This window comes from Cavia porcellus, unplaced genomic scaffold, assembly GCF_034190915.1.
Source record: "Cavia porcellus strain 051 isolate PalLab524CR breed Dunkin Hartley unplaced genomic scaffold, mCavPor4.1 scaffold_17, whole genome shotgun sequence".
Taxonomy (NCBI): domain Eukaryota; kingdom Metazoa; phylum Chordata; class Mammalia; order Rodentia; family Caviidae; genus Cavia; species Cavia porcellus.
In genome coordinates this window covers 31,308,243-31,326,216 of record NW_026947500.1, presented here as the reverse complement: position 1 = coordinate 31,326,216, position 17,974 = coordinate 31,308,243, and the positions used below count along the sequence as shown (strand labels likewise).

The 17,974-nt window shown below is 34.0% G+C and overlaps 1 protein-coding gene across 2 annotated transcripts in view; it reads right to left on the bottom strand.

The window, feature by feature from the left end:
* Qser1 (glutamine and serine rich 1) overlaps positions 1-17,974 on the bottom strand; it is a 79,811-nt gene that overhangs the window by 19,016 nt on the left and 42,821 nt on the right. For both annotated transcript variants that reach the window (XM_013145970.3, XM_003463847.5), the window contains 4 exons: positions 3,610-3,935; positions 2,531-2,647; positions 1,633-1,766; positions 283-500 (listed from right to left, as the gene is read on the bottom strand). In XM_013145970.3, the coding sequence (XP_013001424.1) occupies positions 283-500; positions 1,633-1,766; positions 2,531-2,647; positions 3,610-3,935 (795 nt within the window). The remainder of the gene's footprint in view (positions 1-282; positions 501-1,632; positions 1,767-2,530; positions 2,648-3,609; positions 3,936-17,974) is intronic.

Below are 17,974 nucleotides of genomic sequence, written 5' to 3'. Positions count from 1 at the left end.
TACTATACTGTACTAATGACAATTTTAACTGCTGTTTCCTAGGTTTATTCTTTTCTTCTGGCATAAACCAACACTCATAAGTTTAGAACTAACAAAGCTAAATTCTGCCTTTTCTATTTCACTGCATGCATGTGCAAACGATTCTTCAGTATGTTATTGTCATGTAAGCACAAGCGGAACTTATTAGGTAGATAAATCCCCTGAACAAATATATAAAATTTGCAGTCAGCATCAGTCACTCCTGCCTATTCATGCAGACCCACCCATTTCATGAAAACTCACCCTCATCTTCAGTACTACTAGAATGAATCTCAGGAGATGAGTCAGACTGGGATGATGAAAATTCTTCTTTCCATTTCTTCCGTTTCTTTGGTGGTGGCTCAGCTTTTATTTTTAGCTGTTTAACTTTGGGTTTCATGGAAGGGGCTTTTGTAGTTGTAGTTTTTGATGTTGGAGGATCTGAAGTTTTACTGCTAGTACTTGGCTTGGGCTGAACAGTTCTGTAATGTTTCAAACAAGGTTTCATTAACATGTTTAAAGCTTTGTGCAGTGTCAGTATTGTAGTCAATGAGGTTTATCCAAAGCATGAGTATTGCTACCTGAAACACATTTAAATCTTATAAAAATAAATTAGAAAAAAAAGTGAGACAAGAGAAAAGATTACTTAAATACCCTCATCAATACTTCAAAATAAAATCCATTTACACATGTATACATAAATTTTCCTGAAATATATATTCTTTAAATACTGGCATTCAATACTGTTAAGGGACTAATAACTCTATCCCTATTTCATGGACTTCATCCTCCCCTCCCTTTACAGACTCTTTCCCCAGAGTATAAAGTTGTACAACAGATGGTCAATGGGTTTAAGAAAATAATGCTTCATAAATTTTTGATAGCCAATTCTAGTTCTGGCCTTCAGAAATCCACAAGCTCTGCTGGTACTATGTTTTAATGCAGAAACCCCACAGCATCTGTAGAAGAGCCTCCAAAGATTTGTTCCATGTGGATCTAGAGATCTAAGTACATAAATTAAGATGAGCTCTTCTAATAGGTCCCCAATAGGGAATCTTAATTAGATGAGACCTGCTGAGATGTATGAGAATATCTAAGTCTCATCATCCCTCCCACCCACAACAGTTTCAGGTTATCGCCCAGCTTTGTACTGCAGCCAACAGAATCTAATCTATAATAATGAGTCTTCTGTAGACACTGCTACTAATACACGTCTCATAGCTTTTTTGTCAAAAATTATCGATAAAACTTGTCAGTCATTATTTCTTATTTTATTATTTTCATTAAATGAATGAAAAAAAGGATTTTTTAGAAGTCTTTTTCTATCACAAAGAACTATACTCTATCTTTTCACTCTAAATTTTTTTTTTTTTTAAAGTTATACTATGATGGCAACAAAAGGACTCATGGAAAGAAAATGGTACCTATCCCACCACACAAAGTCAAGACGTTTACAGTCTTTTAAAAGGCATCATTTATTATAACAGGTACTGACTTTTCAGAATTATGTATAATACAAAAACTAATATGTCTCTTCAATTGACATAATCCTTGGTATGATGACTGTGCTAAAAATAAGCCAATAAATATATAATTATATTTCATAACAAATACCTGATAGTTTGTGAAGGTTTATTTCTTGGCTTTTTGGAACAAACTCTGACATACTCCTTTTTGTTTGCATTTTCAATGAACTTTGCATATATCCTTTTGTATTTGTTCTTGGCATCTCCAAAATATCCTAGGTACTAATGAGAAAAACACCTAACTCACACAGTTGTAAAAAACTACACACAAATATTACTTTGTTGGCTTGACTATCAGTCATCCTTTACATTTTCCAAAATGCAGCTCTGGCCAGGCTGGGTTCACTGTAAATAAAATGACTCCTGAATCATTCCTGCCTGCGAGCCAGCCCATACTAGTTACACAGAAGCAATTTCATTTGGCAGATGCTCATTTACTGAAAGCTACAGAACAGTTATATAAATACAACTTCTGCCAGTCTTCTGCTAAATCAGGATATCTGACTGGTAGAATAATCAATACAAGAACCTTTGAACCTATGTGAAATCTTCAGACTGACTAACACTAGTCTCTTTTGTTTGGGTTTGGTTTTTTTGAGACAAGGTCTTGATATGGAGTTCAGGTTGGCCTTGAATACACTATGTAACCCAGGATGGCCTTGAACTTGCCATGATTCCCATGCCTCATCCTCTCGAGCACTAGGATTACAGGCATGTACTACCACACCTGCCTAAAGGACTGTTTTTCAAAAATTGTCAAGCAAAAATATAAAGTCATTTAATTTTAAGTGGCTGGGAATTCATAAATAATTTTTATATTTATCTTTAAATCATTACCAGAGAATCATATACTGCATAGTTCAAACTTTATGTGATTTTATGTCAAATACAAGTAATATAAAACGCATCTAAATCATTCTTTATTTTCCCCCGGATCGTCATTAATATATTGGAAGGCTAATATAAACAAACAAGCATTTACTCACACTATTCGTAGCTGCAAATTCTCTTTGCCCATCTCGAATTTCAGGAACAAATTTCTGTAACAAAGCTTTCTGTACTTTCCAAATAGCTGGGGGTTCTAATCCTGTTTTTAAAGCCTCCTGTAATTAACAAATTAATTATACTTGTAGATAATAACACATTCTAGATTTACAGTGTACCTTAGATCTGAAAGGAATCTTAAAAACATTCATAACTCATATTTTTACTTCTTACCTTTAGTTGAATTTCTACAATAACTTTTCTTCCCCTTGAAGCGTTGTGGATCAAACCCAGGCTTCCACATGCTAATCAAGCTCTCAACCACTCAGCCAAGCCTCTTGCCCTTAGCAATAGTTCTTATAAACAGGTTCAGTTATTTGGTCTCTGCTTAGATTCTTCCAGAAACAGACTATCAGAAGGGAAGCCCATTACCCACTTGCATAGCTGAAACTATTGAAAAGTCCTTTGCTACTGGTATCATCACATCTTACTTATGCAATTTTATAACAATATGTACGTACTAAAAAAGACCAGAAACCACTATGCAGCAAATTAGCAGTTATTAGCTGTGAATGAAAGGCATATATATAATTTAAAAGTGCCTACTGTGCTTCCTAATGTCCACTCCTCTTTGCCCAAATTTAAACACACACATTCTTAACACACTGACGCTTGCACACACACACACACACACACAAAGGCAAAAGCAAAAACAAGCAAACAAGAACCCAAAGATGTATTATTTTAAACATAGCTAAAACAATCAGCCTCGCCCTCCCTCCCTTCCAACTGGGTCACGCTATGTAGTTCAGGCTAGCCTCAAACTCTCGACGATCTTTTTGTCTCAACCTCCTGAGCCCTGGGATTACAGGTGTATGCTATCATACCTGGTTTTATTTTTATTATTCTATTCAGGGCTCTATAATTTGAAATTATAAAAATTAAATCCAGTTATACTTTTACTCTTGTTATTTTTAAATTATGTAAGTAATCATTTTCTTCAAACTCATAAAGTTGGGAGCCTTAAAACAAACAGTCCAACTCAACTGTGATCTTTTTTAACTATAAACATTTATATCACCTTAAAAGTCTCTATGTCTTCTATCTTTATCACAAATTCGTCACGTTCTCTGTATTGGCCTTCTCCTCCACTTTCTGTGTTTTCCTCATCTGTAAAACCTTCTATGGCAACAGTGTCCTGTCCTTTTGCCAATTGGTCTGAAGGAAGACTACCAAGCTTGATGGATTTTGGGGGTTCTGTAGCATTTATATTTTCCAGGCTGTTTACTGCAGAAGTAGAGTGGTGAGGTTCTTGCTTAGCTGCACACATTGTGGTGGAAGAAGTCGTAGCAGGACTAGTGGTATTGGCAGATTGGCTAGGAGTTGACACCTGTAGGGCTTCTGAAACTAAATCAAGTGAATGTAAATCAGTAATACAAATATTTAAACATTTTCATATTTTGAGTTAAATCTAAACAGTTTAGAAAGAAAAATTTGACTATCTTTAAAATCACTTGGTTGAGTCAGTCAAAACCACAGGAAGAAACAAAAATGGTTGTTAATTTAAAAATCACGGGTGTGAAAACTGAATCTGAATGATAAAACTGCAGTGCAAACCTGTATCTATGCACTGATCCTTCCTTCCAAACCCACTTTAAGGAGAACAAAGGTGTATTTAGAAGAGCTGAGAGGCATAAAAGCCATAGAAGATAAGGAAAGGTCAATTAACCAAAGCAGTATGAACTCTTAGAAGATGAAAGGCCAAAACATTTCCCCCAAATATTCTGAAACTGCGCTAGAAACTACTGAAACAAAAGGATTATAAAGTAATCCTACATAAATTTATGTATCAACAAAGTAAATAATTTAGATGAAATTAAAAAATTCCTAGAAAGACAAACTAGAAAGAACTTAGGAAGGAATTAAAAACACAAATAACCTCATATTAAATAAAGAAAATAGAAATAATTTTAAAGCATCCTAAATGGAAAAGCAGTAGCCTGAATGATTTTACTGGTGAACTCTATCAGCAGTTAAATAATTACTATCAATTAACATAAACTCCAAAAGGAAAAAACACAACTCATTCTGTAAGACTAGTATTATTCTAATACCATACAAAACCATACAAAAATAGTGGAAAACTATAGAACAATATCCCTTATGATATAAACACAAAAGTTCCCCACCAGACATGAGCAAACCTGCCAATGTATTAAAAAAAAAAAAAAAAAAAAAAAAAAATCACACAGGGACTGGAGGTGTAGCTCAATGGTAAAATGTGTGCTTAGCATGTACAACATCCTTGTTTCAGTCTTATCACTTAAAAAAAAAGTAATTTCAAGTGAGATGCCTTTATCCTAAAAATGAAAAGTTAGTCCTTTTCATGATAAAAAAAAAAAAAAAAAAAAAAAAAAAAAAAACACATCTAGCTGACTGTGGTGACGCATGCCTGTTACCTGAGCACTCTCCTGGCTGAGGCACGAGGCTCAATGTAAGTTTGGCCAGCCTAGTCTACATAATAAGTTTGAGGCCAGCCTGACCTACATAGTGACTCTGCCTCAAAAAACCAAAAACCAAACAAAACAAACAATAAAAATCAACAACCTAAAAACAGAAGAGAATTTCCTTTACTTGATAGAAGGTATCTAGAGAAAACCCACAGTTAACATGATACCTAATGAAGAAAAACTAGATGCTTTTCACTAAGAAAGATCACCCTAACTTACAAATGATATGATCTTTTATATGGAAAATTCTAAAGATTTTCTAAAAAAATCATTGGAACTAATAAATGAGTGCAGCAAAGTTGCAGGGTATAAGAGTATTTTTAAAAATCAAATGTATGTGCATACACTTGTAATGAACAATCCATAAATAAATTAAAAATACAACTTCATTTACAATAGCATACAAACCAATAAAATATTTAGAAATAAATTTAAAGAAGTGTAATGCTCATACTATAGAAACTACAAAAATTGTTTAAAGAAATTTTAAAAGGTCTATTACTAAAAAACAGGGCATATTCACAAATCAGAAAACTTAACATTGTCAAGAGGCAATACTCTATAATAGCTGAAAGCATCTTGAAAACAGAAGTAAAAGGTTAGAAGATATACATTTCCTAACTTCAAAACTTAGTATAAAGCTAGAATAAGTAGCTCATAGTATGGTCATAGACTAACAAGTCAGAAAGTCCCTCTGTAATCCTCATTTTTGGGGAAGCTTATCATTTTATTAATAACAAAATGATTTTCCAAAAGTGCCAAAATTATTAAGTGAGGAAAGAATACTCTTTCCAGCAAATGCTAGAATAACTGATAGCTACGTATGACAAAAAGAATTTGGAATTCCACTTCACACTAAATTACCATAAGTATACTAAATTAACTGTAAGTAGATCTTAGTCTTGAATGTAAAAGCTAAAATTATAAATTCATAGTGGAAACACAGGTATAAATTCTTCTGGCCAAGGGTTAAGGGTATGGTTTTAGATATGCCATCAAAAGCATATGTGACAAAAGATAAACTGGTTATCATTAAAAAGTAGAACTGTGGGGCTGGGGATTTAGCTCAGCGGCATAAGCGTTTGCCTTGCAAGCAGGCAGTTGTGAGTTCGATCCCTGGTACCGATAAAAAGGAAAAAGACAAAAAAAAAAAAAAAAAAAAAAGTAGAACTGTGGTACAACTGATAATGAAGGTAAAAAGATAAACTTAGAGAATAGGAAATGATGTTCTGAAAGTATATACTCACCCGAGATTTGTATCCAAAATATACATAAAACACACCTTAATAATAAAAACAATCGAATTTTAAAATGAACAAATCATCTGAAGAGACAGCTCTCCAAAGGAGATATTTAAAATGACCAATAAACTGGGCACAGTAGTACACACCCGTAATTCCAGCTACTCTGGAGGCAAGAGCATTACAAGTTCAAGGGTTCTCTGGGCAATTTAGTTCTGTCTCAAAACAAAAAAAAAAAAATGAAAAGGACTAGAAATATAGTTCAATGGTTGAATAATGCTGAGTTAAGTCCCTGGTATACGAGAGGAAAAGGAAGACGGGGATAAAGGGTGTGAGGAAGCATATCAACGATCATTCAGCATTATTAGTCACTGCACAAATGTCCATCAAATCAATATGCAATCACATATCTACTGGAATGGCTTTAAAAATAAAATGACACATTTCAGAATGCGAAATAATTATAAGTTTGACCATTTCTGCATTAAATATGAAATAGAATTCCACTTCTGGATATGTAAGAGGAAAAAAAATTACACAAAAACTTGTACACAGGGCTGGGGCTGTAACTCAGCAGAAGAGTACTTGTGTAACACATGTGTGTCCCTGGGTTTTCTCCCTATCACCACAAAACACAACAAGGAAAATCTATGCATGATGTTTATAGCAGCATTATTCAAAACAGCTTAAAGGTTTAAAAAAAAAACAACTCTCCAGGATCTATTAACTATGAATAGAGAAATATGGTGTAAGTATATTATTAGGGAATAAAAAGGAACTAATTGCTAATACATAGTACAATATAAACCCTCAAAACATTATACTAAATTAAAGAGGTCATGTGAAAGTCACCTACGATTCCCTGTGTACGAAATGTCCAAAACAGGCAAATCTGTAGAAAAAGAAAAATTAGTTAATGCCAATGGCTGAGTGTGGGTACCGGGAATGAGGTTACTCAACTTTTTGGCGGGGATCACAAAAATGTTCCAAAAATTGACTGTGGTTTGGTTGCAACAATTTATTTAGTACACTCCAAATGAGCAGATGTTACTGTATGTGAATTACATTTCTTTTTTTTTTTTTTAATCAGTACCAGGGATCAAACTCGACTGCCTGCTTGCAAGGCAGGCGCTTATGCTGCTGAGCTAAATCCCCAGCCCCATGAATTACATTTCAATAAAGCTGTTTAAAAATACATTGAAGGAGCTGGGGATTTAGCTCAGCGGCATAAGCACCTGCCTTGCGAGCAGGCGGTCAGGAGTTCGATCCCTGGTACCGATAAAAATGAAAAAGACAAAAAAAAAAAAAAAAAAATACATTGAAGAATCCCTATAGTCCCCACATTTGAGAGGCTGAGGCAAGAAGATCAAAAGCTCAAGGCCAGCCTGGGGCTACACAGCAATATCTTATTTCAAAAAAGCACACAAACAACAACAAAAACTTCACTTTGAAGGCCAGGGCTGATAGAAGAATCCTGGGTTCAGAAACAATGTAAAAATGTAGAGCTCCAGCAGTAATTCAGAGTAATACAATTAAGTCCCCAACTTACAAACATCTGAGTTTCAAACTTTCACAAAATCTTGCATCACAGCATTTGGAGAAGCACACAAATCACCAAATTAGTAGCTCATGTACATTGTCACAGTTGTGCTGCTGTGTACATACTGTACACTGCAATACAGTGTGTGTAAAAGGTGTGTAAGACGCACTTTGTCAGACTAATAAACGAATCTGACTTACAAACACTCTCCTGTTTGTAAGTTGGTGACTTCTTGTACTGATGAACTAAAATAATAATATATACAATAATAATAGTGAAAATAGGAGGACCAATAATCACTTACTGATCTTAAACTACAGGAAGCAAGGGTATATGACCACCAAGCTAAAATACAAAAGATGTTTCCCAAAAAACATGAATTCTACTTTCCTAGAGTGATTGACAAGCTCAGAGAGAAGCAAAGCAGAATTCAAAACTACAAGCAGCAAAACACAGACTGGAAAGGGGATTAAAGTGCTACACAAGCAAAGCCCTTGTCTGTTTCCAGTCACGCATCCTGTTCTTGTAGAGAATTAAAGAGATCCTCATACATTACAGGCCAAGGGAAAGGTCAGTTGGGAAAACACAGATGAATAATCATATTAGTAGAATTTTACCCTAATGTAAAAATACTGCAGTTATACAGTAGTACTTTTCTGCCATAAAATACATATATAAATGGAAACTGATTTTGTGACAGGATTTTAAATATCAGATATTTCTAACATTGCAATTAAATTCTGATCTAAATTAACATCTTTTCAAATTTTAATGTGAGTGAATGCTTTCTGCTGTACGGATGTAGCACATAAAATTAGTGATATATGAATACCATGAGTAACTATTATTACAACAGGTTTTGCCATCACTTTATTTCTATATTTTATTTTTATTGATAAAAATTGAGAAACTTCATATAAATAACAGATGAATAAAGAAATAAAAGTAATTTTGTTATAATAATGTCACTAAATTTTGCAAATACTGTACTCTGAGTTACACTGAAAAAACGTAACTATGAACAAAAACAAAGATACTGCCAACTACAGATCCAAGAAAAAGCTGTTTAAAAACATTAAAAACAGCATGCAGCAGTCAGATGCAAAAAGAGAAACTACGATCCCAAACAGAAGAGTAAGGTGAATGGTAAAATGCTAAATACGTAGTAAATTTAAACAAGAGCTGAGTACTTAAACAGCACTAATGATAGCTTGTGGAGCACTAAAAAAACAAGATAGAACTAAAGTATGCAGAAACAGTAACATTTAAGTTGGGAAGGTGTTAAATGGAGTTCCAGTGTTTAAAAGTCTCTAATCAAAAGAAACAGACTTTAAGAAGTTGAAAATGTATACTGTAACTACAAATAGAACTCAAGTATTTTGCTAAAATAATCGGTGAACAGGACAGTTAAGTAAAGAATGAAATTAATGAAACATGACTGACCGTGTATTATTGAATTTCCCCTCAGTGCTAGGAATCAAACTCAGGGCCCCATGTATGCAAAGTGTCTTACAACTAAGCTATGTGCCCAGTCCCTACTGATGATTACCCACACTAAGCAATACATTAATTGGTTTTAGAATGCCAATCTCTGTGTTTTCTGTATGTTTGAAATTTTCTATTATGAAAAGTGGGACTGGGCATGTAGCTCAGTGATAAAACTAGGTGCTAGGCATGCCTGAGGCTCAGTTTGTTCCCCAAGATCACATAAACATACACAAAAGTTATGGAAAACAAACAAACAAGTCCCCCAAGTACTGGGCATCAAACAGTCTCACTCACACATGCTAGGCAAGCACTCTACCACTAAATCACATTGACAACACCTTAGAAAAACTTTTTTAAGAAAAAGAATGTATAACCTCCAAATTAGTAGAAAGAAAACTATGTGGATACCTTTATATGAAACTTTAAAACCAGTATCTACAGATGCATACACTAATGATAAAACTATAAAACCAACAAACAAAGTAGTTCCATCCAAGTTGGCAATCAGTGCTAGAGGTTACAAGCTGGGTTTAGTTTAATACTGTATTTTGATATTTTCTTGCTTTCCAGTAAATGAAATTTAATAATGTAACTTTTTCTTTGTTCCACATTCTGGCTATGTTTCACTGGTCTCAATTAGTTTGCCATTCAGTTTTGGTTTCTTTCTGTCTTAAGAATTATTTAGGAGGAGGACAGGTGTGGTGATGCACATCTGTAATCCCAGCACTCAAGAGGCTGAGGCAGGAGAATTACTTTGAATTCCAGGCCAGGCTGAGCTACAAAGTGAGTTCAAGGTCAGCCTGAACTGCATAGCAAAACTCTCTCAAAAAGACAAAAAAATAAAAATAAAAATTATAAAACAACAACAACAAAAACGGTAAAAACAAAAACAAAAACAAAAACAAACCTGAATTATCAAAAAGGGTGAATTTTTCTTTGTTTCTACCTTTTGTTTTTCTCCCTATTAGATGATCAAATTATAGCAGTGTGGTCAGAGAATATGGTTGATTATGGTTCAAATTACTTACTTTTTAAAAAAATGTTTCCTGCTGGGCGTGGTGGCTCATGCCTGTAATCCCAGCACTCGGGAGGCTGAGGTGGGAGGATTGTTGCGAGTTCGAGAACAGCCTGGGCTACAAAGTGAGCTCAAGGCCAGCCTGAACTGCATAGCGAGACCCCGTCTCAAAAAGACAAAAAAAAAAAAGATGTTTCCTCCAGAAAGTTATTATAGAGAAACATTATTTTAGAGGCTATATTCTTGTAGTGCTGGAAATCGAAACCAGGGCTTTCAATATACTATATTAGGCACGTGTACCACCATGAGCCACATTCCTAGCTGCATGTTCAAATTTACATAAGTTTTATTTATTTTTCTTTACCTGTATTATATTTTCATATGTGTGTTAAATTTCCTATGAAAATAACATTCTGATAGAAAAGACAAATATGAGTCAGACATGGTGTCACATGCATGTAATTTCATCACTCTGGAAGGCTGAGGCAAGGATCTAAGCCCAGCTAAAGCGACTGCATGAGACTGTATCAAAATAAAAAAAAATATTTTAAAAGGCTGGGAATGTAGCTTAATATGAAGACCCTGGGTGCAATTTCCGGTACTGGAAAAATAAAAATTAAAATCACGGATATAGGAAATATACCTAAAATTGCTAAAGAATAAAATTAGTATGGCAATGTTAGAAAGAGAAATCATTAAATGGGAAAAAAGAGATTTTATTACAGTAAAAGAAAGTTTAACTGTAGTAAAATTTTATGTACCTAATTACATGAGTTCAAAACATGCCAAGTAAACAGCATTAGAAAAACAATAAAACGAAGTGGGAAACTTTTAACACACCTTGCTCAGGAATCAACAGATCAAGCAATCTAAAAACAAGGATAGAGAGGATTTTTAAAAACTTATTATAAAATTTTAAACATACATAGAGAATGCAACTCCTCATGAACTATATAACCCACCCTTAACAACCACACACATTTCCATGTACTTGTTTCACATATCTATCAGTTTTATAACAGTTGGGGTATTTAAAAGGTATTTTAATGGATCTGAAGAAAAACCAGAATACTGTGGGGTTTTATTTTTTTTGGTACCAGGAATTGAACTCAGGAAATCACGCTTTGTCAGGAAGCACTGTGCTGCTGGCTACATCCTCAGCCATGCTGGGCTATTTTAAAGAAATAAAGGGTTGGGGATATAGCCTAGGGGCACACTGCCTATCTGACATGCACAAGGTCGTGAGTTTGATTCTCAGTACCAAAAAATTTCAGATGTGTCATCTTCCTGCAAAATATACAAAATGTATGTACATGTTCTTACATAACCTAATGTCATTTATGAATGAAAAACTAAAAGATACAAAGAATTTAAACAGCACTACCAAATGAAGTATATCTGTGCTTTGCACTCATGAAATATTTATAAAAATTGAACATTTACTAAGACACTAACAAAACTGCCATAAATGTCTAAATATGCACATATTCCTTGAATAAAAAAGGACCATAAATTGTTTTTTAAAAATAACAGCTGCCCATGGTAGTGGACCAGAACTTGGGAGACTGAGGCTGGAGGATCAGCATGAGTGTGAGTCCAGTTTGTTACTTAGTAAGGTCAAAGCCAGCCTGAACTACAAAGCAAGACTTGTCTAAAAATATAACTAACAAACAAATACACAAACTACCATTTAATAGAAAAAGAAACCCAGTCAACCTTTACAACTTGGGTTAAAAAGGATTATCAAAACTGAAATGGTAATTCATTTCAGAATGAGGAGGAGGGCTGAGGATTTAGCTCAGTGGCCTAAGCGCCTTGCCTGGCAAGTGTGAGGTCATGAATTTGATCCCTGGTACCAAAAAAAAAAAAAAAAGAACAAGAAGGAGAAAACTAAATTGAAATCAGAAGGATATGGCCCAAATGTGAAAACTAAAGGCAGAAACAATGATGCTCACCTGTTATAATCTCAGCTACTTGGGAGACTGAGGCAGGAGGATCATAAATTCAAAGCTATTCTGGGCAATTTATTGAGTCACTGACTCAAAATAAACACTAAAAAGATATGGGATTGTCACTAGTGGTAGCCTGCCTGACATGTTTGAGACCTTGGATTTAATCCCCAGAATTAAAAACAAAATCAAAATAAAATGCTTAATGCCATTCACACACAGGAAAAAAAAAAAAAAAGAGGCAAGAAGCCAGAGGGAACAGTTAATTAAATCCAAGAAAATCAGGAAAAGAGGATAAAAACCGAAATTTAAAAAAAAAAAAAAGAAAAGCAAAAATGGGAGCAAAAGAAAGATTTCTTTGGTTTCTTTCTTTTTTTTTTTTTTTCCCTGAAACTTTGGTTTCTTAAAGAGAACCACTTAATATGCAATAACTTTCACAGTCTTACATGAAAAAGGATGTAAAAAAGACCATGTAAATACAGAAGCAGAAGGGACTAAAAATTTTAGCAACAATAAGTACAACTTTATAACAAAATTTAAATTCTAAGTAAAACTAACAATTTTTCTAGAAAATTCATTTTTCTTAAATTGACTGAGGTACACCAAGCTGCCTTAGGGAAAAAAATGAGAAAATGAGCAGTCAGATTTATTCTTATCAAGTCTATCAAATTCCCATTAGGTACAGTAAACTTTTTAATGTGAAAGACTAATATAACCCTCAATATAAAAGTAAATATGATTTTAACACTACTTGCACTTCATAGTCTAAATGTAAAAATCCCAAATAACAAATTAAATTTTGCAATTGATTAAAGTAATTCATCGTGAGCAAGCACAGTTAATGGTAGAGAAAAAATTTAAATATGTCAGTATTAGGAAACATAATAATAATACTTAAAAAATCATAGCAATAGATTAATGAGGAAAAACAAAATATCAGAAAAGCTCAAAAAGGCAACTAACAAAATTCAATACTCATTTTTAAAAAAATGCTAAGAACCTTAAAATAAAAAGAAATTTTCTTAATTTAAGGAACATAGCATACCAAACATATAGGCCATTATGCCTGGATAGAATTAGTATTTTAAAACCAACTAAAAGAAGCTAGACCTTGTGGCAAAGACCTGTAAGTCCAGGTCTCTGGGAGCCTGAGGGAAGAGGTCTGAAAGTTTTAAGCACAGACCGGGCAACTCAGCAACTAGACTCTGTCTCAAAATAAAAAATACAAAAATAAGCTGGAGATGTAGCTCAGTGTGAAGCCACAAATTCAATCTCTAGTATTGGAAAACAAAACAGAAAATGAAAGAGCTGGCATATAGCTCTGTTGTAGATTGTTTGCCTAGCGTGAGTCATACTCAGGATTCAATCACCAGTATTGCAAAAAAAGAAAAGAAAACACACATAAACATTAAAATTAAAACATGACATCTATTGGAGAAAATGGTACAATATTAATGAGATCTCAATAAATATTCCACAAGTAGTGGATGAATTATTATGGAATAAAAAACATTACAAAGATGTAAATTCTTCCTTTAATTTGGTAACAATGTAATCACAATCCAAATCCCAAAATGTTGAAGGGCTCCCACAGGGCCAAGACTAGATGAATATCCAAAAACAATGATTATAACTGATATGCTGATTATTTTCAGAAATTCATGAGAGGCTTCTGGTACCAACCCAGATGAAGTAAGTTCAGCTAGGATCTATTATTGACCACTGAATACAAATTAAAAATCTGGATAAATTTAAAATACAACAACTTGAAGACTTTGAAAACTTAGTGAAAGTAGACAAATTAGGGAGGGAAGCCCAAACTGAAATAACAATCTAAGGGGATCTGCATTGGGGTTTCTTTTTTGGTTACTTCACATTGACTAGAGGTTGGTCCCTATACTGGAAAGTGTAAAAACCACAAAAGAAGCCCAGTGCAAGGTGAAGAGTGTGAAGAGAAAGTTCTGCTTCTACGCTTCTTTCTCTCCATCCTTGACCAGACAGAAGAATCTATGTATCACAAAACTGCTATCAGTGACAGTGAACCACACATCTAAACTCCTAACCAAACACCTCTTTTTGGGTCTCTTAGTCATGAAGAAGGTAAGAGGAATCCCTGTTTTTTCCTTTCTCTTACTGTACTGCCCTGCCACAAGGGCAATCCTAACTGCACAAACTGTGTCAAAACATGGGCAGCTCAATCTCCAAGAAAAATCTCAGCTTTCCAGCTAAAAGTATAGGAAAGGAAACTCTGGGATCCAGAGAGTGTGAGGAAATCCCAGAGAAGAGACATGGAGAAAGGGATACTTTAAGTTAGTGTATGAACCTATACAAATCCTGGTTTCTTGCATAAATTTTACTTGTGTGGAACATCCCCAAACTAGCACAAGAAAGACTCTGAGATCTGAACTACAGCAGACTACCACCCACTCATGTTCCAGACTAACTGCTAGGACAAGATCAAAGCAGCAAAGCAGAGGCTGTGAAAACCGAATTGTCCTTGGAGTCAACTCACCGATGGTCAGATAGAAATTTGTGGTCTGACTGTCTGCTAAAACAAAACCAAACAACATTCTCCAGAGAATTTTAACAGACTCTAGCATCTAACAACATAGTATTCGAAATGTCTAGGAGATAAATCCAAAATATTCAAAATACGAAGACCCAGGAAAATGTCACCAATTGTCAGAGGGAAAGGAAGATTAACAGATGCTACTCAGGGGGCTGGGGATTTAGCTCAGCGACATAAGCTCCTGACTTGCAAGCAAGCACCCAGTCGTGAGTTTGATCCCTGGTACCGATAAAAAAACAAAAAATTAAAAAATTTTTAAAAAGTAAAAAAAAAAAAAAAAAAAAAAAAAAAAACAGATGCTACTCAAACATGGTTCACAGGCTGGAATTATCAGGTAAAGATTTGAAAGCAGCAATTGTAACCACACTCCATGAGGTAAGATTAACATGCTCTTAAAATTAGTGGAAATAGTAAATTATCAGTAAAGAATCAGAAACAAACAAAAAAGAACCAAACAGAAATATCAGAATTGAAAATGACAATATCTGAAATGACACCATGCAGTGAAAAAGATTCACTGATTAAGCTCAATGGCAGAATAGAGAAGAAGTGAACTTGGAGATAGATCCATAGAAAAAAATGCAGCCTGAAGAATAGAGGGAAAAAACGAAAAACACAGAATTTCTTCTCTGGAAAAGTATCAAAAAGTGCTTTAAAACCTAAAATGAGTTAGAGGCCAGTGTAGGTTACATAAGCGAGTTCAAGGCCAGCTTGTACTACACATAGTGAGAGTCTGTCTCCAAACAAACATAAAACAAAAAAAGTGCAACAGAAAAAATAAATGCTTTAAGGATGACAAACCATTTTTCTTAAGTTTATTTACATTTTAATAATTATATATATATATACATATATATATAACTATTAACAGCAAAAATTACCACTACCAGTTTTTAAGTAATCAACATGATATACAGGATTTATATATAACATAAGGGTAGGGCTGGGGATTTAGCTCAGCAGCATAAGTGAGTTCAATCCCTGGTACCGATAAAAAGGAAAAAGACCAAAAAAAAAAAGATAAATAAAATAACATAAGGGTAAAGGTAAAGGAAATTGGTCATTAGGCTTCTATATTTTGTTTGAAATGGTAAAAAAAATAACTCAACAGACTATGAAAAGTTAGCTCTGTAAATCAACCAACTAAAAATACAATACAAAGAGATAACAGCCCTCAGAAGATGAATGACTACTAAAAATTACTTAATTTAAAAAAAATAGGTAAGAGGAAACAAAGAAACAAAAATCAAGAGGGAAAAAGATAAAACAGTAAAATGGAAAATCTAAATCTGCATCAGTAGATGGTTTAAGCATATTAATTGAAAAAGACTATCAGACTGGATTTCACAAAAAAGGGACAAAATACAGTATGTTATTTTCAAAGCACTCATATTAAATATAATGCCACTGATCAGCTGAAGTTAAATAATAGAAACAATAAACCATGCAAATCCAAATCAAAAGAAACCTGCGTAGCTATACTGACATCAAAATAAATACCAGAACAGGGATTATTACTAGGGATAAAAAAGGACACTGCATACTGATAAAACCGGTAACTTACTATGACTTAACCCTAACTCTGGACAATACTAAAAACAGAGGGCTGGGGTTTTAGCTCAACAGGGTAAGCAGCTGCCTGGCAAGTGTGAGGTTGTGAGTTCAATCTCTGGTACCAAAAAACGAACAAACAAAACTAAAAACAGCTCAAACTATTAGAAGCAATTACTATAATGACTGAAAAGAGTAAAAGACATGCTCATAAAAAACACTTGGAGATTTCAACATTCCTCTCTCAATTATTAAAACACTAAATCAATACATAATCAGCAAGGCAAATAATACTAACAGTCAACTTGATCTAACTGACATTTATAGAACAATTTATACAACAACAAAATACAAACTTTTTTTTTCCAGACAGTCTCCCTATTAATTCAAGATAGCTTCAAACTCGTGGCAATTCTCTTGCCTCAATCTCCCAAATGTTAGGATTACAGGTATGTGCCAAGCCCAGCTATTATGCAGTTTAAAAGGTGTACTTAGTTTATAAAGATGAACACACTAATTTTACAATATTTCAATCTCTTCTGTGGCCTTGTTTCTACTGCTGAGTACTAAATGCTATCTTAGTTTTATTTCTAAACCCTATGAACAGTCAATAAATACAGTTCTATTTATGTTATTTTTTTCCAGGGTGTTTAGTTTTTTAAAAAACAGACATATCCAATGCAGATCTTTGTGATCATTTATGTAGTGTGATGTTTCACTATCTATATACAATGTACAATGATTGTATTAAAGCAACTGGCATATCCATTACCCTAAACATTTATCATCTATTTTTACCAAGAATAATTTCAAATCCTTTCTAATAGTATTTTTAACTATATCTACCATTTTCTCTATGGTATTATGGAACATTGGAATTTATTTCTCCTATCCAACTACACTCCTAGTAGGGTTTTTTTCATTGGTAGATAACGACCACTGAAGTGAAAATTATATGGAACAAAAACGAAAATAGAAATGATTTTGAAAAAGAAGTTTGAAGGACTCATGTTGTACTATTTTAACTTACTTTATAGTTACAGCTTTAAGACCAAACAGTATTGGTGAAAGCATAAACAGATTATCAATGGAAGAGAAATGGGAGTTTGGAAATACATTCAAGTAAGGCATTATGACTTCTGATGTAAGTGAAAAAGGCCATCAGTCAAGAAAAGAGCCTTTTTAATAAATGAAAAAAGTAATGCTGAAATTCAAATGCAAAACCTCAGCTTCAACCCATGCCTCAGGTTTTTTCCCTTTTATGGTTGGGGATGGAACCCAGAGGTATTCTATCACTAAGTTATAGCCTCAGGCCATTTCATTTTTTATTTGACACAGTCTTACTCAGTTTTGCCTCAGCCTTTCGAGGAGGTGGGATTACAGGTGTGCCTCACTGTGCCCAGTTTAGTGCCTGAAATCTTATTACCATATTAATGAGGCTCAGAACAAGTCACCTCCTTCACCCACTATATGTCCATAAGACATATAGCAATCATCAGCATTCCTTTTTAAAAAAGATACGCTGATGCAACGTAGAGGACAGACTGATGTAAAGACTAGTGAGAAAGATGCTGATGCAGTAT